A 26045-nucleotide genomic window follows, 5' to 3' on the forward strand; every position below is an offset into this window, starting at 1 on the left:
CACTGCACTCCAGACTTAGTAACAGAGCGAGAAACTGTCTCAAAGAAAAAAAAAAAAAAGGATAACACTGAAATAGTTGGCCTAGGAACCCAGTTTGACGGAGGAATTTGAATGATAAGCTAAGGATTTTGGACTTTATCCTACAAGTAGAAAGGTATTGAGGGTTTCTATATATGAACATTATGTATTCCCAAGGGATATTTTTATTTGATTTTTTTGAGACAGGGTCTCATTCTGTCACCCAGGCTGGAGTGCAGTGCTGTAATCACAGCTCACTGCAGCCTCAACTTCCCAGGCTCAACAGATCTCCCACTTCAGCCTCCTGAATAGCTGGGACTACAGGCTCTTGCCACCATGCACTGTGATATTTTTACTTTTTCTGGAGATGGGGTCTCACTATGTTGCCCAAACTGCCAAGGGATATTTTAGAAAGACTATTCTGTAAATAGGTGCATGATTGTGATACAATAAAAACATTTTATTTGGCTTTTATCCCTAGGTTCCTGACACCCTAGCTTCTGAAACCTTTGGCATTTAGAAGGGATAAGAGCATCTTTTGTTATTCGTAACAAGCTCCTTTCAACCATACCTGAGTTTATGCTAATAAGGTGGACACTTCATGGGTCCCCAGATAGTTTCAGGATGGGAAATGATTTCCAGAGAAACCAACCATGTAATTAGAATTGGAACTTTCAGTCCCATCCCCAAGGAGAGGAGAGGGTGTAGAGATTGAGTTCAATCACCAATGGCCAATGATTTAATCAGGCATGCCTATGTAATAAAAGCTTCATTTAAAAACTCTTAAAATGATGGTGTCTGGAGAACATCTAGGCTGGTAAACACTTTGAGGTGCTAGTTGGGTGGCACATCGTGAGACAGCAGAGCAGCTCTGTTCACTTCCTCCCATTCATTGCTTTATGCATTTCTTTCATTTGGCTGTTCATGAGCTGTATTCTTTATAATAAATTGACATAAATGTAAACCAATAAATTGGTTCCCTGAGTTTTGTGTGCTCTTTTAGCAAATTATCCAACCTAAGTGGGTGGGGGTCATGGGAACCCTTGATTTATAGCCAGCTGGTCAGAAGTACAAGTGGAAACCTGGGACTTGCAATGGGCATCTGAAGGAGGGGCAGTTTTGAGAGACGAAGCCCCTTAACCTTTGGGGTCTGTGCTAACTCCAAGTGGTTAGGGTCAGAATTGAACTGAATTGTAGGACAAAGACACCCAGTTGGTGTCAGAACTGGGTGTGGGTGTGAAAAAATCCCAAGCTTTTAGTGTCAGAAGTGTGAGTAAAAACAGTTCATATTGATAAACTAAGAGTTCACAAGCAGGAAGTCACTTGGGAGGCTATTGTCTAACTGACCTACCTCCAGCACAGAGAATACTGCCTGCCACAAAATACACACTCATATATGGTTTAAGTGAATAAACTGTGGCAAGAATAACATAGAAAAGACTACAACTAGGATGATAGCTATAGATATAAAAAAGGAATATATGGATACATAAGACATTCTAATGGGGGAAAAACAGCAGGTGGTACTTAGTTAAAACCAAAAGACTAAGCTTTTGAAGTTTTAAGGTTCTTACTATATGACTTTCTTTTCCTTTTTTTTTTTTTTTTTTTTTTGAATACAGGGTCTCCCTCTGTCACCTAGGCTGGAGTGTGGTTGCATGATCATGGCTCACTGCAGCCTCCATCTCCCTGCCTCAAGTGATCCTCCTGCCTTGGCCTCCCAAGTAGCTGGGACCACAGGGATGCATCACTACACCTGGCTAATTTTTTGAATTTTTGTAAAGATGACATCTCACTATGTTGCCCAGGCTGGTCTTAAACTCCTGGGCTCAAGTGATCCTCCCACCTCGGCCTCCAAAAGTGCTGAGATGACAGGCGACAGACACTGCACCCGGACTTCTTTTCCCATCTTTAAAATTTCAGTATTCATGGTAATTGTACACTATTCCAATAACCTTAAATAATAGTGTCTCTAAAAATTCTTATACTATACTTCTTAAAGTAAAAAAAACCCGTACACAATTTAAATGGTGTTACTATTATAAATAAAGAGAGTTTATCTGGTATCTCCTATAAGGATAACTGACTCAAAAATAATGCAAGATTCTTAATTTTTAAAAAACCATTATCCACTGTATGCTATGACTGTGTGTTCCCTCCAAAACTCATATTGAAATTTAATTGCCAAAGTAAAGGTATTGGGAGGTGGGGCCTTTAAGCAGTGATTAGACCAGGAGGGCTCCACCTTCATGGATGGGTTTAATGCCTTCATAAAAAGGCTTGGCTGGGTGCGGTGGCTCATGCCTGTAATCCCAGCACTTTGGGAGGCTGAGGCGGACGGATCACCTGAGGTTGGGAGTTCGAGACCAGCTTGACCAACATGGAGAAACCCCGCCTCTACTAAAAATAGAAAATTAGCCGGGCGTGGTGGCACATGCCTGTAATCCCAGCTACTTGGGAGGCTGAGGTAGAAGAATCACTTGAACCTGGGAGACGGAAGTTGAGGTGAGCTGAGATCACGCCATTGCACTCCAGCCTGGGCATCAAGAGCAAAAATCTGTCTCAAAAAAAATTATAAATAAATAAATAAAAAGTCTTTTGGAAGTGGAAGTGGGCTGTCTTTGCTTTTCTGTCTTTGCCATTTGAAGATGAAGCCTTCTTCCCCTCCAGAGGACACGGTGTTCAGGCACTGTTTGGAATGAGAACCGTCAAACCTGCTGGTGCATTGATATCGGACTTCCCAGACTCCAGAACTGTGGGCAAATCAATTTCTGTTCGTTATAAATTACCCAGTCTCAGGTATTCTGTTATAGCAGCAACAAAGAAAATGAACTAAGACACTGATATTCACTATCTATGTGGTGAAAAAACCATAAAACTAACTTATCTAGTTAAAAAGGTTTTATTTAACTGGATTTTGGTATACTAATATAGTATTACACAGCCTTTAAAATCACATTTTGGAAGAATATTCACAAACATGAAAAAATGAGTAAGTGAAAGTTACTTCTGGATATGGGGTATTGGATTACAGAGATTTTAATTTTCATAAGAAAATTTTTCTACATTTTCCAAGTTTAACTATTAACTGACCTAGTATCTAACTAGAAAACTTGTTTTCAAAAGTGTGCTTAGGTGGGGCATGGTGGCTTACGCCTGTAATCACAGCACTCTGGGAGGCCGAGGCGAGCGGATCACCAGAGATCAGGAGTTCAAGACCAGCCTGGCCAACATGGTGAAACCCTGTCTCTACTAAAAACACAAAAAATTAGCTGGGTGTGATGGTGGGCACCTGTAATCCCAGCTACTTGAGAGGCTGAGGCAGGAGAATAGCTTGAACCTGGGAGGTGGAGGTTGCAGTGAGCCAAGGTCACGCCACTTTACTGCAGCCTGGGTGACAGAGCTAAGACTCTGTCTCAAAAACAAAACAAAACAAAAGTGTGTTTAATATTATTGCTGGGAATATTTTATTGTTGTCTAATTTTTACAACTTGGTAATCCATTGTGTGATGTTTAGAAATTGCCATTTGGCCTGCTAGAAAGGAAAAGTGAAAGGATGATATTCTGCAATTCTGACTAATGAAATTTATTTATAAACATTAAGTAATGCTAATGTTCTAGTAATATTCTCTGCACACTTATTCTTTAAGAAACTTTTGCCTGAAAACAGACACTGAGAATTTTTATATGATTTATTTAATAATAAACCAATTAAAGATACAAAAATGTTTAGAGGATTCCAAAATTTAAATTTTTGTTTAAATACAAATTCACTCTGTAATATGAAAACATAGCATTAGACCTCTAAACATAATGATTTTTTTCATCTACAAAAATTTCTGTTATACTAGAAAATTTGCAGAAGACATTTTTTCTTGTGACATTAAATGTACATTATTTACAGTTGAAAAAGTAATCTAAAAACATTTCATTTCAGAAAGTTGGATATATATGTTATCTTTGTATGCAACCCCCCCCCCAAGTCCACCCCCAGTAAAAAATGATCCAAAATATAAAGCAATTATGCTTTTATAACTGACTACTCAGCCAGATTAGCCCAAGGCTCAAGTTGCTTTCTTGGCCCTTAAGAAAGAGTCTTGACTCTCTCAAAATAGCAGTATTCTGTTTAGCACTTAGCAACACAAGTTTACTAATGGACCACAAAGCACAGTGGCCTAAAGAGTTAGTAAACAAATTATTTAGGAAGAATTTATGGCAGATCTTACCCATAATAGATGAATAAATTTTGTTGGGTCACTTATTTCTCTGCAACATTTTAGCTATTCTTACATTAGGAAATAACCTGATAATGATTTAATTGACATAACTTGAAAATATAGGTATTAGAATTAAAAAAATTAGAACTAGAAGAGAAAGTGGTGATCATCTAGTCTAGTCCAATACATCTCTTCCTTTTATGAGAGGAACTAAAGCCCAAAGAGGTCAAGATTACATAGCTAGTTAGTGGGAGTGCCATTCTTAGGCTGATGCTTTTATACTATCCTGCTTCTGAAACAGGGTCAGCCATACCACCAGCACCTCCAATTTTTCATGTTATTCTACATATTCATAGTTCTATATTATATAGTGCAGTCAACTAAAGTCAATCTAAGTGACACCATAATTTTAACAAAGCATAAAATAGGTTTTTTGCATTTGAAAGAGTCAAGACTTAACTTACACAAGTGGAATGAAAATAGTTCCTATATAAATTTCCTGTTGCCTTCTATTTAAGTTCTGTATTTACAAAAGAATCAGAAAATCTAATACAATGTAAAATTAGAAAAGAAACTCTAAAAATGCTTATGATATAGCAACTGAAATAAAAATCTCAAAAGAATGTCTTCATAGTGTAAAATGCCTGTTCCTTCATGATTGAATTCTGAAACATTTAGATAACAAAGAGAAACAGTTGAGTTTTCCTCCCTCATCTAACAAAGTCAAAATTAACTCTATTTTTAACAATTACAAAATTAGAAACCTCCTTAGAATTTATCTTAGAATCAGTCAGTCTGCATATAATTGAAAATGTTCAATTAACAAACAATTATTCATAAGCTTTGGTATATTAACTAAAAAGAGTTGGGTTCCAGCAGTTCGTTTTGTTTCATAGCTACCTGAGAAGTAAATCCATTGGAACTGGACACTACCATCACATAAGGCTGTGGCTGCTGCTCCGTTTTCTCAGTGTTCTCTTTCAAATGATCTTCAGATTCCTTTTTCTCTACTTCCTGTGTAAGAGTTTTTGTTTCTTGAGTTTTGATAACTGAAGTGATTACAGTGCCAGGTGGGTGAGCAACCAGCTGTGAACTGCGAGGAGAAAAGGTCACCACAGGTGCAGTAGCACTGAAGGATGCAGAGGAAGCCACACTGACGGTTCCATTGCAAATGGTCTGAACATTGCTAGTAAGGACCTGCTGAACCTGGGCAGGGCCCAAGACAATTGAAGGAGGAGAGCCCGCCTTTTGTGACTGCAGCATGACATTTTCTTTCAGTACTGTCATGGGCTGTGATGATGGAATGGCTTGTAAAATAAACTTCTGAGATCCAGTACCTGCTGATGGATCTGTGCTGGCTATAACTGTTGTGAGTGGCACTGTTTGGAGTGTTACTGTATGCAACTGCTGATTCCTAGGAGACACAACCACTGGAACTTGGGTTGGAGCCTGTATAGTCCTATTGAGATGATGAAATTAAAGTGAAATAATTAGCATATTCTACATCATTTAAAACTTTAACACTTGACAAGTCATTTTACAAAATACCGGTTATGTGTTTCAAAATGCTGCTTCCCATATTTTCAACAGAGCATGACCAATATCATGCCAGACTTTGTATTAAACACTACATACAGAGATGCCTAACACAAAACTCTCAGGCCATTAACTATGATACCATCTGCTGAGTGCTATGGAAGAAAGGTCTGTACATGGGGCCACATTAACACAAATGAGGAGCTAATTTTGTTGAGGAAGGAGGAGGGTGTTAAAATGCTTAGCAAGAAGTTTGCATGAGCTTCTTAAAATTAGGAATTTAAAAGCAAATCTGTTTGATTCATTCCTGCCTTTTTTTTTTTTTTTTTAGATGGAGTTTCACTCTTGTTGCCCAGGCTGGAGTACAGTGGCGTGATCTTGGCTCACTGTAACCTCCGCCTCCTGGGTTCAAGCCATTCTCCTGTCAGCCTCCCGAGTAGCTGGGATTATAGTCACGTGCCACCACGCCCAGCTAATTTTTGTATTTTTAATTGAGATGGGGTTTTCTATGTTGGTCAGGCTGGTCTCAAAGTCCTGACCTCAGGTGATCCACCCGCCTCGGCCTCCCAAAGTGCTGGGATTATAGGCATGAGCCACTGTGCCCGGCCTGCTATTTTAATATTTGAGAGATAATGTTACCAACATGCTCATCCACAATAATTACCAAAATTCATATAATTGTATTCAACCTGTTTTTACATATAAAGGGAGAAGTGCTTAATTAACCTAAACAAAAAACCTACCTCAGTCTTAACCATATGACAGAATTCTTAGAATTTTAATAGCTCACATTTCATGTCATATTTAGGTGAAACAAGCCATGATTATAATTAACCTGTCAGGGCTCTTGGACTGGTAGAGAAAATATGGCTAAGCTTTGGAAAAATACATAGAAGCCTGTTTTAGCAGTTTTCCAGGTTCAAATAATTTTCACAAATTTTGGTCATAAAGCTACAGTTTAACATAAAATCCTTTAATGCAAAATCTAGTTTATGTAGGTTGTTAATCCCACTCATTGAAGAGAAAGTTCCATAAATGATATTATGAGTCAATCTAATTTAAAAAGTTCACAGCTCTGAAATTTATAGTTAAGGTTATTGTTAATATAGTATAAAACAAATGCTGTTGAAAAATCTCAGCATCTGGATGTCAACTGTTTCCTTTGAATTCTGTAAAGTTATTCAATGAAAGATACTTGCTATTTCAAACAGCTGACAGCTAGACTAGTCTCCGTAAACCAAGCGTTAAATATTACCACTAGATTATTAAAGCTGCATTTTGAAAGTTAGTTATGCAGTCTGTTTCTCACATATGAGAAATAAAATAGTGGAGGAGAAAAACAAATTGGCTTGGTGGAAAGATGAAACAAAGACCCAGAGCAATTCAGGACACGTTCAAAAGAAGTGGGAATAAAGACACAGGATGACTAGAGCCCGCCCATTCATGCAGGATACAGATTACCAAACTAGATGGCCACCCAAGTTCTCTTGCCCATTTGATTCAGGGAAATCTGGGGTGAGATGGGAGCCTGGGTACAGTACCTGACGCTATAGCCAGATACCATTTTTTTTTTTTTTTGAGATGGAGTCTCGCTCTGTTGCCCAGGCTGGAGTGCAGTGGTGCGATCTCAGCTCACTGCAACCTCCACCTTCCAGGTTCAAGCAATTCTCTGCCTCAGCCTCCTGAGTAGCTGGGATTATAGGCACCCGCCACCATGCCTGGCTAATTTTTTTGTATTTTTAGTAGGAACAGGGTTTCACCACGTTGGCCAGGCTGTTCTTGAACTCCTGACATCATTGGCATCACGTGAGCCATCGTGCCCAGCCCAGATACCATTTTTAAATAAAAAAGGCCTAAGGGCTTCCCATGACAAGAGTTTACATAACATACACATAGATAAAATAGTACTTGGCATATAGTTAGCACAAAGATTACATCAATATGCATAACCTTATAATATGTATAACCTTGCCACCCTACAAATATTATCCCCATCTTACATACGAAAACATGATGCACAAACAGGTTGCAACAGCTTGCATAAGGTGACCAGTTAGAGAAGAAGAGAGGCCATCTGACTGCAGAGCCGATGTGCCACCTTACCATTACAACAGACTGCCGCCACTTAAGTCCTGAGCAACTTCATCTTTAGTAAATACTAAAGATGAGTATTTATTATTCTATCCTTAAACAATAGGCAGTTACAACTCTCTAATATATGCCTCTCTCATTCTTCTTTCCTTCTGTAAGGTATGACACAAGCAATAATGTACTTGGAAATTTTCCATATTGCTAATCAGGGCTACCACTAGGACTTCGCTGCTTCTGTTTAAATTAGAAAAAGATGTCCTTTTCTTGGCCGGGCACAGTGGCTCATGCCTGTAATCCCAGCACTTTGGGAGTCCAAGGTGGGTGGATCACGAGGTACAGAGTTCAAGACAGCCTCGTCAACATGGTGAAACCCCATCTCTATTAAAAATACAAAAATTAGCTGGACATAGTCGGGTGTGGTGGCGGGCGCCTGTAGTCCCAGCTGCTGGGGAGGCTGAGGCAGGAGAATGGCGTGAACCTGGGAGGCGGAGCTTGCAGTGAGCCGAGATCGCGCCACTGCACTCCAGCCTGGTTGACAGAGCAAGACTCCGTCTCAAAAAAAAAAAAGAAAAAAAGAAAAAAAAAATTAGCTGGGCATGGTGGCACGTGCCTATAATCCCAGCTACTCGGGAGGCTGAGGCAGGAGAACTGCTTGAACCAGGAGCTGGGAGGTGAAGGGAGCAGTGTGAGCGAGATCGTGCCACTGCACTCCAGCCTGGGCTACAGAGGGAGACTCAGTCTCAAAAAAAAAAAGTTCTTTTCTTGAGACACCTGACTGCCATCTGTCAGAAAATGCATATACTTATCTATACCATCTACGATGCAAATATATTGGCTTATTGGAACAAATTCTAAAACAATTTTCAAGAATACAAATTCAGAGATTAAATAAAATATTATTAAGTCTTTGCCAACCACAGAATTACTTTCTTCTTAGTTAATGATTAAACTGTCAGTTGCGTCTGGTTGTATTATGTAATACAGATTCTATTACAGCTGACTACTTTTTAAAAATCTCCTAAGCTGCTTGTAAACAACTGGAAAAATATTGGTAATTTACAATTTATCAAAATTTCTGAAACTAACACAGACCATATAACATTTAGCATTTGTTGAGGATCTACTCAGGTGTCAGGTGTCATTTAATTGTCACAGCCAAGTGGAAGGTTAAATATTATCATCTGTGCTTTACAGATAAGGAAACAGACTCAAAATAATTAACGTGATTCAATTTCACATCTAATAATTAGCAAGGCTGAAGAGCTGAAAAATTTTTTTGAGACAGAGTCTCACCCTGTCACTTGGGCTGGAGTGCAGTGGCGCCATCTCAGCTCACTGCAACCTCTGCCTCCCAGGTTCAAGCGATTCTTCTGCCTCAGCCTCCCAAGTAGCTGGGATTACAGGCGCCCGCCACTACGCCTAGCTAATTTTTTGTATTTTTAGTAGAGTCGGGTTTTCACCATGTTGGGAAGGCTGGTCTCGAACTCCTGACCTCGTGATTCACCCGCCTCGGCCTCCCACAGTGCTGGGATTACAGGCATGAGCCACCGCGCCCAGCGTTCTATATGCTTTTAGGATAACCTACACATTATACATTTTCACAGGTTTGTTTGTTTATTTATTTATTTATTTATTTACTTGAGACGGGGTCTCACTCTGTAGCCCCGGCTGGAGTGCAGTGATGCAATGTTGGCTCACTGCAACCTCTGCCCCTCCTGGGTTCAAGTTATTCTCCTGCCTCAGCCTCCTGAGTAGCTAGGATTACAGGTGCCTGCCACCATACCCAGCTAATTTTTGTATTTTTAGTAGAGACGGGGTTTTGCCATATTGGCCAGGCTGGTTTCAAACTCCCGACCTCAGGTGATCCACCCGCCTCGGCCTCCCAAAGTGTTGGGATTACAGGTGTGAGGCACTGCACCTGGCCAGGATAATTTATTTAAAAGATCCTAAGAAAAATTATTAATGCTTGGATAAATAAAAGTTATGCTAGGTAAAATGGTCTCCAATGTTTACCAAGGGGCAATTTTCAGAAAATAGTTTACCAGCAGTTTATTTCTGTTGTTGTTTCTTTGACTACCATGAAGCCAGAATCAAACTGGCTTCTTTTTGTAAATTTGTAAAAACTGAGCATATATACTGTACACCAATTAAGAAAAGCTTAACTGAATCAACATAGATACATGCAATCACATGAAATAAAAAGAAATGAGTGAAGGACAACATTAAGATGTTGCTGTTTTACTGTAAATAACTGACAATTCCTGTGATTTATGTAAATCGGTAGGCAGTGTAGCAAGTCATTAACTTCAATGCTTGCAGCTAAACAGCTAGCATTAAAATACTATCTCCACCATCTGCTACATGTGACCAAGTTCCCTGGTCTCTCCTTGCTTCAGTTTCCACATCTATAAAACGGGGATATTATCTATTCTTCATTGAGCTATGAGGATTCTATGCCTCACTATATGTAAAGTGTATGAAATACAAAGAGTGCTCTGTGTTAGCTCTTGTTGTTATATTAATAATTTATCTAATTATACATATAATCATATACATTCCATCTTCTCTCAACCACAGGGAAAAAAGTTAAAAGCCTCTGATTTTATTAATAAGTCATCAAAAATCAAGAAAGATATAGTCAAAGAGAAAAAAAGGTATAAATAAAGAGAAAACAAATAATGCAAAATGCTATCAATTTGTGAATTTAGGTGGATAGTAAATAAGTGTTCATAGTACTAGCTGAATTTTTCCATACTTTGAAATTTTCCATAGTAAAAGGTTGGGTAATTACAAAAATGCAAACAAAAAATATAAGAAATAACAAAACCAGAACTTGTCCTAATAAAAACCCATTCTAGGCCAGATGCAGTGGCTCACACTTATAATCCCAGCACTTCAGGAGGCCAAGGTGGTAGGATCGCTTGGTTGGTCTTGGTTCAAGACCAACAAAGTAAAACCCCATTTCTACAAAAAATTAAAAAATTAGCTGGACATGCCTGTAGTCCCAGCTATGAGGAAGGCTGAGGTGAGAGGACTGCTTGAGTCCTGGAAGTAGGATGCAGTGAGCTATGATGGTGTCATTACACTCCAGCCTAGGCAACAAAGCTAGCTAGACTTTGTCTCAAAAAAACAAAACAAAACAAAAACCTACTCTATAATATCTACAATTTAGTATCTTTCAAAGCTAGAGTTTTTTGTTTTGGTTTTATTCTCACAGTCTAAAAAGAATATTTTGAATACAGATGCTAAAAAAATTCCATGGAATCAGCTGTGGCCACTGTAGGTCTCCTATCAACACAAATACAAACAACAAACAGCCTAGAAACCAATGGGAGGAACCACACACTCCCAACCAGACACCCAGTCATCACCTGTAACCCACAGGGCCTAGGGAAATATAAAACATTAAGGGGAGAATACAGACAGTAAGAGTTAAATAAGCACCCACCTGAGCATCCCAAATCTGAAAATCTGAAATCTAAAATATGAAACTTTTTGAGCACCAATAAGATGCTCAAAGGAAATGCTCACGGGAGCATTTTGGATCTCAGATTTTTGGATTTGGGATGCTGTGCCGGGTAAGTATAATGCAACGATTCAAAATCTGAAACAATTCTAAATCCAAAATATTTCTGGTCCCAGGCATTTTGGATAAGGGCTACTCAAGATATACTCCTTTAATAACAGTTAAAGATGTAGCATCCAATTAAAAATGTAAAGGTCATCTTTGTACTCCTTGCAAATCAAGTGAAGATTTAAGAGAATATTTTCACAAGGTCAAACATTTTAAATTGTCTATACAAAGAATACTGAATCATCTAAGTCTGCCTTGATTCTAGGTAATGTTACCTTACTCCAAGATCAACTGAGCAAAACCTCCACATTTATATTCTAGAATATAAAAATGTAAGACTGAAGTTTGCTAATTAAAGTAATCAAATAATAATTTTTATTGGCTTTGAAAGGGCTGCTAGATTTTACTATAGTTCATGTTCTAGAAATTCATGACAGTATAAACAGAAAAATGCTACAAATATCCATATAATTTTCTGCCTTCCTCCCATACTCCCATTCTAAATCAGCTGAGACTAGTCCCAAATTTCTGCAGAAGATCAGTCTAAGGCAGACAGATTCTCTCAGTCAATTTGTTGTTTAGCATCTTATCCTGGGGCTCTGAGGCAAATCTGATTTAACTGAGAAAAAAAAAAAAAACCTACTTTTTCAACTTCTGCCACTCTAAAAGAGGACCTTAGATTCTTGGCCTCCTTTCCTATTTGAACTTTAGAATTGTTCGAAGATAGGATCTTCCAAGGAATAACATTTATTGCTTGGAACTCTATGCACTCTCAATGTCCTAATATGTCAATTTATGTTGAATTTTTGAAGCTTCTGACTTGGCCTGAATAAAGATTTGAAATCCTGGATTTTCTCACATCTAGATAATTTCTTATATGGATCAATCCAGTTATACAAAGGTATAGTATTTGACAGAATAATGCCAGTAATGTCAAAATGTAAATAAAGGGACCAGTGGCATAATGAGAGGACTGACATAATATTAACTGCTCCTGAAAAATCTGGTAACCAAGAATTCTAGCTTGAAATCTTTATACTTTTATTTTCATTTCTCAATCTTGACCCACTTAACAAATAATGTCTCTGGTCAGAAACATATTGAAGTGATAAGCATCAGTAGTTTGGTTTTCTCACCTAATACTCTGAACGGAAGAATTTAATGTTTCATCCTGCATGGTACTGGTTCTAGCTGCTTCTCCCTCTGGGACAGCCTGTACTGGCTGTACTACATGAACAGTCCGGAAGAGCTGGGTAGGATATGGAGACTGCGTGGGCTGCACTGTCCTCAAAACTTCTGATGGTTGTGCAACTTCCACAGGATCTTTGGGTTTTGCAGCTTTAGAATTCCCTGGTTTTAGAACTGTAGTGGCTCCTCCTTTTACCCCTGGACTTGAAGATACTCTCGACCGGCTGGTTTGATTCCTATTTGAAGTGGCTGATGAAGATAGCGATGGATCTGAAGACTCTATGCTGGAACTTGGATCCTCATCATTTATATATATAAGATCTTTTGGCATTTCTTTAAACTGATACACCAAGCGCTGACCTTCCACTTTTGCCAGAATACCCCTTTGGTAATAGTACCTATTCAAAGCAGACAATTTCATCAATCAATCAAACATCAATTAAAATATTCAACAAAATCAAATTTCCCTAATCATAAACAAAACTTTAAAGTTGGAATCAAACTAATGAGAAAAGAATTTCTAAATAAAGGGCTGTTATTTTATATAAGATAAACATACATTTATGCACAGATAGAGATAAGTTCTTATTACCAACTAAATATAAAACTAATGCTGATTGGGGGACTGTTGATAAACTATGTGGAATCTTCTGGTCTTTCACTTTTCTTCCTCTTTCTGCTAACTTATTTACTTATTTATTTGGAGACAGAGTCTTGCTCTGTTGCCCAGGCTGGAGTGCAGTGGCATGATCACAGCTCACTGCAGCCTTGAACTCCTGGCCTTAAGCAATCTTTCCACGTCAGCCTCCTAAGTAGCTGGGACCACAGGCGCATGCTACCACACGTGGCTAATTTTTGCATTTTTTGGCAGAGACTGGGTTTTGCTATGTTGCCCAGGCTGATCTGGAACTCCCAGGCTGAAACGATCCTTCCTTCTCAGGCTCCCAAAATGCTGGGATTATAGAAGCGAGCCACCACACTCAGCCCCCCTCTGCCAACCTGCCAGGATAATCAAAACTACCAAAAGCCTCAAGAAATTGTTTCTCCTCCACAGCTTTCTAGAAATGTTCCTACTAGGCAAATTTTATCAGTTTAAATTTGATTCAATAAATTTAAATTGGCAAATGTATCAGTTTAAATTTGATTCAGTAAATTTGATTGACTTTTGTGTATAAAATTTAACCATATGCAATAGAAGTGATCCAACTTTTGTCATCTATTTTAACAAAATCAAGAACTTAAAAAGTGTATGTTAAAAAAAACCCAAAAACTGTAATTAGAGAGTTTTAGTTTAAGACTGCTAAATTTTATATCTATATCTGTCTATCCCCTAAAAGTCATTCAGATCGTTCTTATTTCCAATACATCTTTCTCAAATACATGCGTATCTTGAAGAATAAATGACAGAATCACTGAAAAACGAACTAAAAGTGAGCTTAAGAATGTTACTCTTGTTCAAAATTCTTATGTCTAGTAGTACTCCTGAAGCACTGATTTATTCTACTATAATAACTAACATATTATACTTGCAATTCATGTTTGAGAATGCACCCTCTTTTTTTTTGAGACAGGGTCTCACTCCAGTTGCCCAAGCTGGAGTTCAGTAGTACAATCTGGATCACTGCAGCCTCAACCTCCCGGGCTCAGGTGATTCTCCTACCTCAGCCTGCCGAGTAGCTGGGACCACAGGTGCACACCACCACGCCTGGCTAATTTTTTGTATTTTTAGTAGAGACAGGGTTTTGCCATGTTGCCCAGGCTGGTCTAAACTCCTGGACTCAAGCAATCTACCAGCCTCAGCCTCCCAAAGTGTTGGGATTACAGGCATGAGCCACCGCACCTGACTGAAAATGTACCCTCTTATTATGTATTTGCATTATCACTATTGGTGCTTTGCTGAACTTAAGCTTAATTTTTTTTTTATGATTTAGAAAATGATATTCTTAACACAATAAAATACCAAAACTTCGCATACCTGAGTGCTCTTCCCATGGTCTCATAATTCATATCAGGTTTGTTTTTGTGCTTCCCCCACAACCTGGACACTGCTTTAGAATCCACCAATTTAAAAATGCCTTTCTCTCGCTGGGTCCACTTGATGTATTTAGGACAAGTAGCCTTGTCCTGGAGCAGTGCCAGTAAAAACTCCCAAAGATAAATTGTGTTTCCTGAAACAAAAACAATTTCTTTCTAAATGACCAAAATTTCACTTAAAAGAACCTCAAAAAAGACAACTAAAAGTCTTAGAAGTGCCATTTATATTTATACAAAAATATTACATAATTCAGTTAGTATGGGTGACATAATTTAGTTAGTATGGGTGATATAATGGTCATAATTTTTAGCATCTAATAAAGATCTTTTTATGAGTCCCATATAAAATATGTGAACAAAGCAATCTTGTCATAAGACTTGTGATGATTTAGGAGAAAGTACTTTGAGATAATTTTTTTCTGTCTCTTTGTGAACTCTCTCAACAGTAGTTCTCTTTAGATTAGAGCCAGCAGGTCGGCCATAACAGTTTTCTTCAAATTTGGGCAACAGTTATACAAATGCTTGAATTTCAAGACAACATATTAAAGGGTCTATGAACTGAAAATCTAACCTGGTTAAATTCTTCCAAGAGTCTCTTTATTAAATGAAAAGAATAGATTATTTTGACAGGTAAGTGAAAATCACTCAAACGAGTTTCTTGGTCTACTTTACTATCAGTTTTAAGAATTTGGCAAATGTATCTAATAAGCATGTGGCAGCAATAAGATCCACTGCAGTATATCAAGAAAGCTGGTGGTTTCTAGTTATAATAGGTAGGCACTATAAAGCAATCTGAGTGTTATTTGACCTATAAGTATTACACAGTAGTACCCTTTCCATCTTTGTTTTTCTTCTTCACAGATATATTTGGCGTAGTGGCTGGGGAATCTGGTCGTGGTGGTTTAGTTTTTCTTCCTGAAATAAAAACAGCTCTGCATAAATATTTGCCTTCAAAAGTGAGAGAAAATGGACAATTCAGCTATTTTGTCATTTACCCTAAATTTCAAGTGCCAAATGTTTTTATACATGGGTCACATTTACAGGTCTCTTAAAATGCTGTTTACTAAAAGGAAAACAACTTTAATAAAACTTGGACATTAATGCAGGTTAAACCATAAACACACTTATGTAAGAAATTATACCTTTGACACCTCAGTTTATATCTGTAAAAATGAAGTTAATTTAAATTACTATAGCTTGCCTTTGAAGTACCCATACTGGTAGTGCTTTCTTAAACTTTTGGAGAATGCTCTTGACATTGGTAGAACGTGGGCTCCAAAAATAAGCCATACAGTTTTGTCTGCCTATTGATTATTACAAGCTTTTTAAGGTAGGAGAAGTGGATTTTTAGCTTTTTTCTCTATTAAATAATTTCTGTATACAGTTAGTTCTCAAGTATAAGAAACTTCCCAAACTCTAGAAATACAGAAAATATGTGAGGCAAAATTTTGGTGAACCACATAGTTAAATGCTATCCTCCTGTGTATTTCTAAAAACATCTCGTTTTTCTGTACCTTTCAATTCACAACAAACTTCATAGTTACCTTACCCACCATCAATGTCTAAATAAGTCCATCCCAATAGCCTCAGAGTGGGGTCGATAAACCATTCTAAAGCCGTATTTGTGATCTTCTTTTGCCAAGTATCTAGAACCATGGCCTAGTAGCGCCACTGCCTTGTATTTAGGTTGAGATCATGATCATGCTGTCTGAACATACTACCATTCTATATGTGAGAAACAATGAAGAATTACTACCTCCTACCCAAACATCCTTGAGGCTGCCGCTCTGGTTTAGATTACTGTGGTGAATTACAGGTAAATATAACACAGGGTAGGGCAATAATTTAGAAAAGCAGAATTTTACAGCTAAAAAAAAAAAATCACAAGGTCAGTGACAATTTATCCCCAGAAATGGAATAGGAAAACACTTCTGAAGTCATTTGGGTGAATGAAAGGAAGGGAGAAAAGTGTCAAAAAGCCCGCTCTTCAGTCTCTTAAGACTGCCAAATGTATGCTAGTCAGCCAAGTATCTCGACTTTCATCACTGGAGACATCTGCAGAGAACCCTTCATGAGACAGATTCTTCTGGCTGTGTTCATGACAACCAGTATTAGAAGCCAAGACTTCAGTAACCTCCACCTTATTTTATGCTATTAATATATACCAGCTTAAAAAAAATAGATACCGTCTTTATTTCCACTACTTTCCTCCACTAGCTTTAGTCACAACAGACGCTGCCAGTAAAAACTCCCAACCCAGTATCCATCCTCTCCAACATCTTCCTAATCATTCAAGGTGGTAATGTACAAAGCTTCAGGTGAATTACAGCTTGGTTAGATATAGAATTTTTGTTTGGCAGTGGTTTCTTCTCAGCCCTTTGAAGATGTCTAATTCTTCCAGCCTCTACTGAGAGCTTCTAAACTGCCAATCTAAAAAAAAAAATCAATCCTCTTGAAGTAATGTAGTTTCTCCCCGGTTGGCTTCTTTTTTTTTTTTTTTTTTGAGTGGGGAGAACTTGAAGAGAGGTCTTTGGTGTTCTGCATTTTTACCAACAATGCATTTAGGCCTAGATTTATTGTAGCTGAACTACTCAGGATTCACAATGCTGAGGATTAATGTGATTCTGGAAAATTCTTAGTCACTATCTCTTGAATATTGTCTCTTCCTCACTTTTTATATTCTCTGTTTCTGGAACTTTGATTAAACATGTAGACCTTTTCATTTAATTCTCCATGTCTGTAACTGTTTCATATTTTTTAATCCACACTAAATTTACTGGAGTTTACTAATTCTTTCTTAAGCAGTGACTAGTCTATGTTTTAATCCACACATGATGTTTTCAATTTCATTTCATTTTTTTGTTTTTGAGACACAGTCTCGCTCTGTCGCTCAGGCTGGAGTGCAGTGGTGCGATCTTGGCTCACTGCAACCTCCGCCTCCTGGGTTCAAGCGATTCTCGTGCCTCAGCCTCCCAAGTAGCTGGGATTACAGGCACGTACCACCATGCCTGGCTAATTTTTTTCCATATTTTTAGCAGAGATTGCGTTTCACCATGTTGCTCTCGAATTTCCGACCTCAGGATGTCTGCCCGCCTCAGACTCCCATAAAGTGCTGGGATTACAAGCATGAGCCACTGAGCATGGCCCAATTTCATTTCTTATTTCTATAAATTCCATTTGGTTCTTTATCATACCAATAGTTTTTCAACATTAAGTAGGATATTAGCCTTTTATTTTTTAAGCAGCTTTACTGAGGTATAACTGACATATAATAAACTACATATGTTTGATGTTTACAATTTGACAAGTTTTGACTATGTATACTAACACCACCACTACATTCAAAACAATGAATATATTCATCACCCCAAAAGTACTTTGTGCCCCTTTGTAATCCTTACATCTCGCCCTTCCTCACCCTGCCCAATCCACAGGCAACCACTCATCTGTTTCCTGTCATTATAGATTAGTTGGTAGTTTCTAGAGCTTTATATAAAAATAAAACTGACCCTCAAACAAAACACAGCTTTGAACTGCACAGGCCCACTTATATAGGGATCTTTTTTCAATAAAGTTACATCAAGTGTGCCTGTGTCTCCTGCCTCCCCTTCCACTTCCTCCATCTCTTCCACCTCTGCTACTCCTGAGACAGCAAGACCAAACCCTTTTCTTCCTCCTCCCTCCTCAGCCTAGCCAACATAAACACAACAAGCATGAAGACCTTTGGCCAGGCATGGTGGCTCACACCTGTAATCCCAGCATTTGGGAAGGCCAAACCAGGAGGAATGCTTGAGCCTAGAAGTTTAAGACCAAGCTAGGCAACATAGTGAGACCCACCTCTACAAAAATAAAAATTAAAAATTAGCTGGGTATGGTGGGGCTCGCCTGTAGTTTTACATGGATTTTTGGCTGCAGAGGCTGACGGCCCTAACCCCCACATTGTTTGGGGGTAAACTGTAGAAACATATTTTTTCTTCTGGCTTCCCTCTTTTAGCACAATTATTTTGAGAGATTCATCCATTTTTGTTGAATGTACCAATCGTATATTGTTTTATTGTTGAGTGGTATTTTTACTGTGTTGATAAAAGTGCCACTGCACTCCAGCCTGGGTGAGAGAACGAGACTCCATCTCAAAAAAAAAAAAAAGATACACAAATGTTCTTAGCAGCATTATTTGCAGTTGCCCCAAACTAGAAACAACCCAAATCCCATTAACTGCTGACTGGGTAAACAAATACTACATATTTAAGAAAAATTTGTACATAAATGGCCAGGCAGGGTGGCTCATCCATGTAATCCCAGCACTTGGGAGGTCGAGGCGGTGGACCACTTGAGGTCAGGAGTTCAAGACCAGCCTGGCCAACATGGTGAAACCTCATCTCTACTAAAAATACAAAAATCAGCCAGGTGTGGTGGCACATGCCTTTAATCCCAGCTACCTGGGAGGCAGAGGCAGGAGAATCACCTGAACCCAAGAGGTGGAGGATGCAGTGAGTTGAGATCAGCCATTTATGTACAAATTTTTCTATAAACATAGTTAATCCTGGGCCTGTCTTAACCTGGGTTTACAACTAGATTTTAAACTACCACTAACATTAGGAATTGCCAGCCAAGTAATTAACACAGATGTAGCCCCAGGACTGTAATAACTATGGGGCACCAGGCAGAAGCTCTTATAGAATTGCTCAGGTGGGTTATACATTCAACCTAGGCCATACAAGATTTCCTCAGATAAAGCCCCGTTGAAGGTGAACTCACATTTTGGTATCACAGAATACATGAGGAAGACACTTTCTAAGTGAGAAGCAGTAGACTAGGAAACCCTAGGATTAGTTCTCTAAGAATCACACATAACAGAATTATTAAATAGAAACTTTACATAGTATGATTAGAGTTTTTAAAGCAAAAGAACAAAAAACATGGTCAAAGAATAAGGCTATTAAAAAAGACTAGGTGGGAACTTCCTCTTCTAGTCAAGATGGAATAACAGAACATGGATTTATCTTCCCACCTGAAACAATTAAAAACACAGAAAAAAAGGTATGAAACAATGGTACTGAAGAAATTGGACATCGGTCAACAAAAGCCAGTGATCCCTGAGAGACAGGAAATAAATGAGGCAAGTCCTATGACTGCCCCACCTTAATACATGGAGAAAAAATTTTTTGGAAAGCAGTTTGTGTTTCTGAAAAATATTTAATGTACACTTAACATGTGATCCAGCCATTCCACTACTAAGTATTTACCCAAAAGAAATTAAACCAGAATTTCTCCACTCAGAGGCCTGGCTGAATGGGACCCAAGCTTCCTTGACATCTGTCTGTGCCAATGGGTGGATTTCTTTCCCCCAAGAGGGTATATCCCTTCAAGGGTCCCAGTTACATGCTGAGGTCTCTGTCCGATACCCCATCTTGCGTAGCCCAAGACCTAAGCTTCTGCCTCAACACGGACAATAAAACCAGAGCCCCTTGGCATATCCTTCTCAGCCCTTCTGAGCTGCTGCAGTGTCGGTTCATGTTTACTATTTTTATTTTCCTCTTCATTTTCAGCTCTTGGAATTTCCCTGACTTTCACATGAACTTAGGTTACTGGGTGGGTGGTGATGCTATTAATCAAGACATTATACTCAAAATACTAAGCAAGCATGAGTAGAATCAGAAGGCAATAAAATGGAAAAGGTGTCAGACTTTAGAATGCAAGTGTGGTCCTAATTGGCAAAAAGTTAAAAATTCCCACTCAACACATCCTAAAATACTCCTCTTCAGTTACTTACCTGCTGATTTCCAACCCATTGTATTTTTCCAACTGGAGTCTTATACTGGAATCACTGGTACAGACTGGAGGCTTTCAAACAATAACCCCTGGGAAGGAAGCTGACTAGACCTTACCCAAGGATAAAAGGGTTTAGATAAAAATTTGAGGCTTTAAAAAGTTGGAAAATCCCTTTTCTGTAAGATAGACCAAACTTTTTAAAAGTATAAAATAATTTAATTATTATCATTATTTTTTTGAGATGGAGTTTCGCTCTTGTTGCCCAGGCTAGAGTTCAATGTTGTGGTCTCAGCTCACTGTAACCTCCACTTCCTGGGTTCAAGTGATTCTCCTGCCTCAGCTTCCCAAGTAGCTGGCATTACAGGCACCTGTCAACATACCTGGCTAATTTTCGTATTTTTAGTAGAGACGGAGTTTCACCTTATTGGCCAGGCTGGTCTCAAACTCCTGACCTCAGGTTATCCACCCACCCCCACCTCCCAAAGTGCTGGGATTAAAGGCATGAGCCACCGCACCTGGCCCAATACTTTTTTAAAAGAAATGATTCTACTATGAAGAAATACCTCTTTTTCTTATTTATTTATTTTTATTTTATTTTATTTCTTAGAGATAGGGTCTCACTCTGTTGCCCAGGCTGGAGTGCAGTGGCATGATCTTAGCTCGCTGAAACCTGTAACTCCTGAGCTCAAGGGATCCTCCACCTTGGCCTCCCAAGTATCTAGGACTACAGGTGCCTACCGTGCCCAGCTAATTCTTAAAATTTTTTGTAGAGATGAGGTCTTGCTTTGTTGCCCAGGCTGGTCTCAAACTCCTGGCCTCAAGCAATCTTCCTGCCTCGGCCTCCTAAAGTGCTGGGATTACAGGCATGAATCTCCGTGCCTGGCCAAGAAATACCTCGTAATTTCCATTTTGTGCCTTCAATGTTTCTCTTACATAAGTTTTAACTGCAGTAGGAAAGAACTATATAGAATAAAAATGATATCTAGATTTCACACCAAGACTTGACTATGTGCCCTAAACAAAGTAACCCACCTACCTTTTTTCCTCTTAGGCTGTTCTGGTGATGAGGCTCCCGGTGAGTCTGCATATTTTTCTTGCACCTGCTGTGTTTCCATCACTTCAGGAATCCCATCTAATGTGACGGACACATGGGTGACTGGGGCAACAACCATGTCATCTTCAGGTGAACTAAATATATTATTATCTAATGAAAATAAAATCAACTAATTATAGTCCACTGTGTATTATAAGTTAAAAAACGATTGAGGAAATTTCTTGTTTCTATTATGACTAGAAGATTAAAGTAGAAATAAAATCTTGAAATCTATTCCTGCTTTTAAGTTCCCCTTCCCAAAATCAAATACCCTAAACCAGTCCAGGCACGGCGAGCTATTTCAATGTCTTTCTTACTTGACTTCCTATCACCAGTCTGTCTCATCTCTCCTCTTGATTATTCACATTGCTGTGAGAGTTATTTTCTGAAACCTAAGTCTGACCTGACCATAAAATTAGGGGAATAAAAAACAAAACTGACATATCTTTCCATAGTTCATAGGAAAAACAAAACACAAACAAAAAAAAATCACAACCCATCTCTATAGCATGCCTTACAAAGCTTCTGTAATCTAGTTCCAAACCTACCTTTCCAATCTCATTTCCCACCCACCATGAAGCTTACACTTCAACCACACCAAAACATCTTGATCTCAAAGATTTCATTCATTTTTTTTTTTAACAGATCTGTGTCTTGTATCTTTAACTCCATTCCCTCCAGCTTGAATGACCTTTCATGTCTCTTCTACCTATTAAAAGCTTGTCATTTACAGCCCAGGTCAGAATACTCCTTCAATGACGCCAGTCTCTGATATTCTCAGCTAGAATACCCACTGCTACTAGAGCAATTCGCTATCACTCTTGTGGCCTTTATTCTTGGCTTTGTAGTTATTTACATAAGTAACTGTCTTCAAAATTAAACTGTAAGCTTGAGGAAAGGAACAGTATCTGCTCATTTGTATCTCATGTTATTGCCTAATTATTGCTGCTGTGAATATAGCAAATATTGAATAAACATTTTAGACTGATTTAGCAATAATTTACTTTATGAATTTGATTGCTTGTCAGAAAAGCCCAAAGGAGAACAGGAATTTTAAAGCAGATCAATAATGTGGCAGTGAATTTTATGCCATGATGTGTCAGTAAAATTTTCAATAGATTGTTGCCTATTTGCTGATAACTACAGAGATGACTAAATTATAATCATTTGGGCCCTTGATACCCTAATACTCTCATCAATATGTTAAGAGAAGAAATTCTGCATGATCTTCTATTTGGTAAGTAATAAATTACATTTTTTTGTTCCCAAAGGCTTCATTCTCAAATTAAAATGTCACCTTTAACTCTACATTTTTGCAAAGGCACCTCAATTCCTACTATACCTTAAAAGGTGATTGTAACAAAAAATATATAACATCATTTCTAATCTCTTGATTTTACTAATAAAGAAAGATGGCAAGAGTAACTTAACAAAGTACATAAACATAAACAATCATAACCACTCACTTATTCGTTTTTCATCCAGCATAGGGCCAGGGGAATCCATATTGAGGAGTGCCTCAGCAGCCTCAATAGTTTCAATTGTTTCATCCCCGTCATGACAAGAAGCTTCAACTGCAACACATTTAAAGAGAAAATTAAATTAGCTACGAGACATCTGTTACTCTGAAAGTCATACACCGCTTATCTCTAGAACCAGAATACATCATTTAATATTTTAGTTTATATATATATATAAACTATAAACACACAAAATCATACCAAACCTGGCTGGTGCAGTGGCTCATTCCCGTAATCCCGCACTTTGGGAGGCTGAGGCAAGCAGATTGCTTGAGGTCAGGAGTCTGAGACTGGCCAACATGGAGAAACCCTGTTTCTACTAAAAATACAAAAAATTAGCTGGGCGTGGTGGCACGCACCTGTAGTCCCAGCTACTCAGGAGAGTGAGATAGGAGAATCGCTTGAACCCAGAAGGTGGAGGTTTCAGTGAGCTGAGACTAAACCACTGCACTCCAGTCTGGGTGACAGAGTGAGACTCTGTCTTAAAAAAAAAAACAAACAGAAACTATTACATTAAAAAATCAATATTTCCTTAATATTAAATAGCCAACCAGCATTCAAATGTTCAATTGTGTTAAAAAAATCATAAATGGTGGCAGTGCAAGGAAAGACAAGACAGTTTTTTGCTTAAATCAAATTAAGTCTGCATATTGCAATGGACTGATACATTTCTTAACTTTCTTTACATTTCTGAGTTGCCATTCATCTGTCTAGCTTTTTTTACTTTGCAATTTATTTGTTGAAGAAATCAGGCTGTTTATTCATGTAGAATTTCCCATAGTTTGGATTTTGCCAACTCTATGCCTATTGTGTAGCTTAACATGTTTTTCTATACCCCCTCTAACTGAGTAGTCATATCTGGAGGCTTGATGAAATTCAACTTTAATTTTTTTTGGCAAGACTAAAAAAAAATTTATGTATTTTGATGACAGCTCAAAATATAATCTAAGCCTCAAATTTCATAAAATCATTAAATCTTTTTGGTTTTGCTTTTTTTTTTTTTTTTTGAGACAAGGTCTTACCCTGTCTCCCAGGCTAGAGTGCAGTGGCTCAATTATAGCTCACTGCAACCATAAACTCCTAGGCTCAAGCAATCCTACCACCTCAGCCTCCCGAGTAGACAGGACTACAGTCTCAGGCCACCATGCCCAGCTAATTTTTAAAACTTTTTTAGAGACAGGGTCCCGCTATGTTGCTCACTGGCCTTGAATTCCTGGGCTCAAGTGATCCTCCCTCCTTGGCCTCCCAAAGTTCTGGGATTACAGGTGTGAGCCACTGCATCTGTTCAAATATTTTTATTATGAAAATTTTAAACAAAATAAAAATCGTGGAGTATAGTATATATAATGAATCCCCATGTGCCCATGCCCAGCTTCAACTATTATCACCAAATGGCCAATCTTCTTTCATCCATACCCTACTCACTGCCCTCAAGTCCTTACACTCTGTACAGGATTATTTTGAAGGAATCTAAGATACCATATTTTATCTCTAAATACTTTAGTATGTGTATCTAAAAGATGTCTAACACAATACTACTATCATATCTTAAATATACTAACAATAATTCTTTTTTTTTTTTTTTTTTGAGACAAAGTTTCAATCTTGTTGCCCAGGCTGGAGTGCAATGGTGTGATCTTGGCTCACCGCAACCTCTGCCTCCCAGATTCAAGCGATTCTCCTGCCTCAGCCTCTTGAGTAGCTGGGAATACAGGCATGTGCCACCATGCCCAGCTAATTCTGTATTTTCAGTAGAGACGGGATTTCTCCATGTTGGTCAGGCTGGTCTTGAACTCCTGACCTCAGGTGATCTGCCCGCCTCGGCCTCCCAAAGTGCTGGGATTACAAGTGTCAGCCACCGTGCCCGGCCCACAGTAATTCTTTAATATCATCTATTATAGGCTGAATGGTATCCCCCAAAATTCTATGTTGACATGCTAACCCCCAGTACCTCAGAATGTCTTTAAAGAGATAACTGAGTTAAAACGAGGTTATTAGTGTAGGCCCTAATCCAATATGGTTAGTGTCCCTCTAAGATGAAATATGAACACTGGCAGGTACAAAACGCAAGACCATGTGAAGACACTGGAAGACAAGTCACCTATAAGTCCAGAAAGAAGCCTCAGAAGGAATTAACTCTACCAATATCTTGATCTCAGACTTCTAGCTTCCAGAACTGTGAGAAAATAAATTTCTCATTTGAGCCACTCAGTCTGTGGTACTTTCTTATGGCAGTCCTAGCAAACTAACACATCATCTGAAGTGCCACCTAACACGTGTAAGAACAAAAATGGCCTATCCTTATCTCTTTCTTCCCCTAGAGCTTCTCAAAGGCTCCCCGTCACCCCCACTGTGGAATAACGAAGATTACAAGGTTCTTCCCTTTTTCATGACATTGCTCAGAAAAGGATGGAAGAGTTAAACAAAGCTTTGGTAAGTTGGGAGGTAAGGGAAAGGGAAGAAAAAACACAAACAGAGAATCTGGTTTCCTCTCTGAGAACTACTGCCTTCCCTGATGACTAGAACTAGGAAGAAACACTCCTTCCGGAAAGACATTGGTCCTCAACTTACAAAGACTGTAGCCTTACCCTAAGGCTTTAAAAGTTATATCAGAATACACTGCTAAACCCCCACTAACTACAAGCCCAGATACATGCATAGTGGTGTTTATTCTGTTACACAAACAGATCAGACAGCAATGAATAGAAACTTCTAACCTGATTAGTCCAATTCCCTTACTGGTAAGGGAAAAGTAACTCTAGATTCAACAAAAAACTTTTATTGGTTTGTTCTGAACAAAAAATGTGAATACATGCAAAAAATGCTTTGTTAAAAAAAAGGGAGTGATATGGCTTGGATTTGTCCCCGCTCCAAATCTCATGTTGAATTGTAAACCCCAATGTTGGAGGAGGGGCCTGGTGGGAGGTGACTGGATCGTGGAGATGGATTTTCCCCTTACTGTTCTTGTGACAGTGAATGAGTTCTCATGAGATCTGGTGGTT

The 26045-nt window shown here is 38.5% G+C and overlaps 1 protein-coding gene across 4 annotated transcripts in view; it reads right to left on the reverse strand.

Moving 5' to 3' along the window:
• Positions 1–3692: 3692 nt before the first annotated feature.
• ELF1 (E74 like ETS transcription factor 1) overlaps positions 3693–26045 on the reverse strand; it is a 126591-nt gene continuing 104238 nt past the window's right edge. For all 4 annotated transcript variants that reach the window (XM_008958765.5, XM_024925268.4, XM_034936626.3 and 1 more), the window contains 6 exons: positions 22990–23097; positions 21467–21634; positions 15490–15573; positions 14600–14792; positions 12573–13022; positions 3693–5694 (listed from right to left, as the gene is read on the reverse strand). In XM_008958765.5, coding sequence (XP_008957013.1) covers positions 5091–5694; positions 12573–13022; positions 14600–14792; positions 15490–15573; positions 21467–21634; positions 22990–23097 — 1607 coding nt within the window. In that variant the 3' untranslated portion in view covers positions 3693–5090. The remainder of the gene's footprint in view (positions 5695–12572; positions 13023–14599; positions 14793–15489; positions 15574–21466; positions 21635–22989; positions 23098–26045) is intronic.

This window comes from Pan paniscus, chromosome 14 (assembly GCF_029289425.2).
Source record: "Pan paniscus chromosome 14, NHGRI_mPanPan1-v2.0_pri, whole genome shotgun sequence".
NCBI classification, from domain to species: domain Eukaryota; kingdom Metazoa; phylum Chordata; class Mammalia; order Primates; family Hominidae; genus Pan; species Pan paniscus.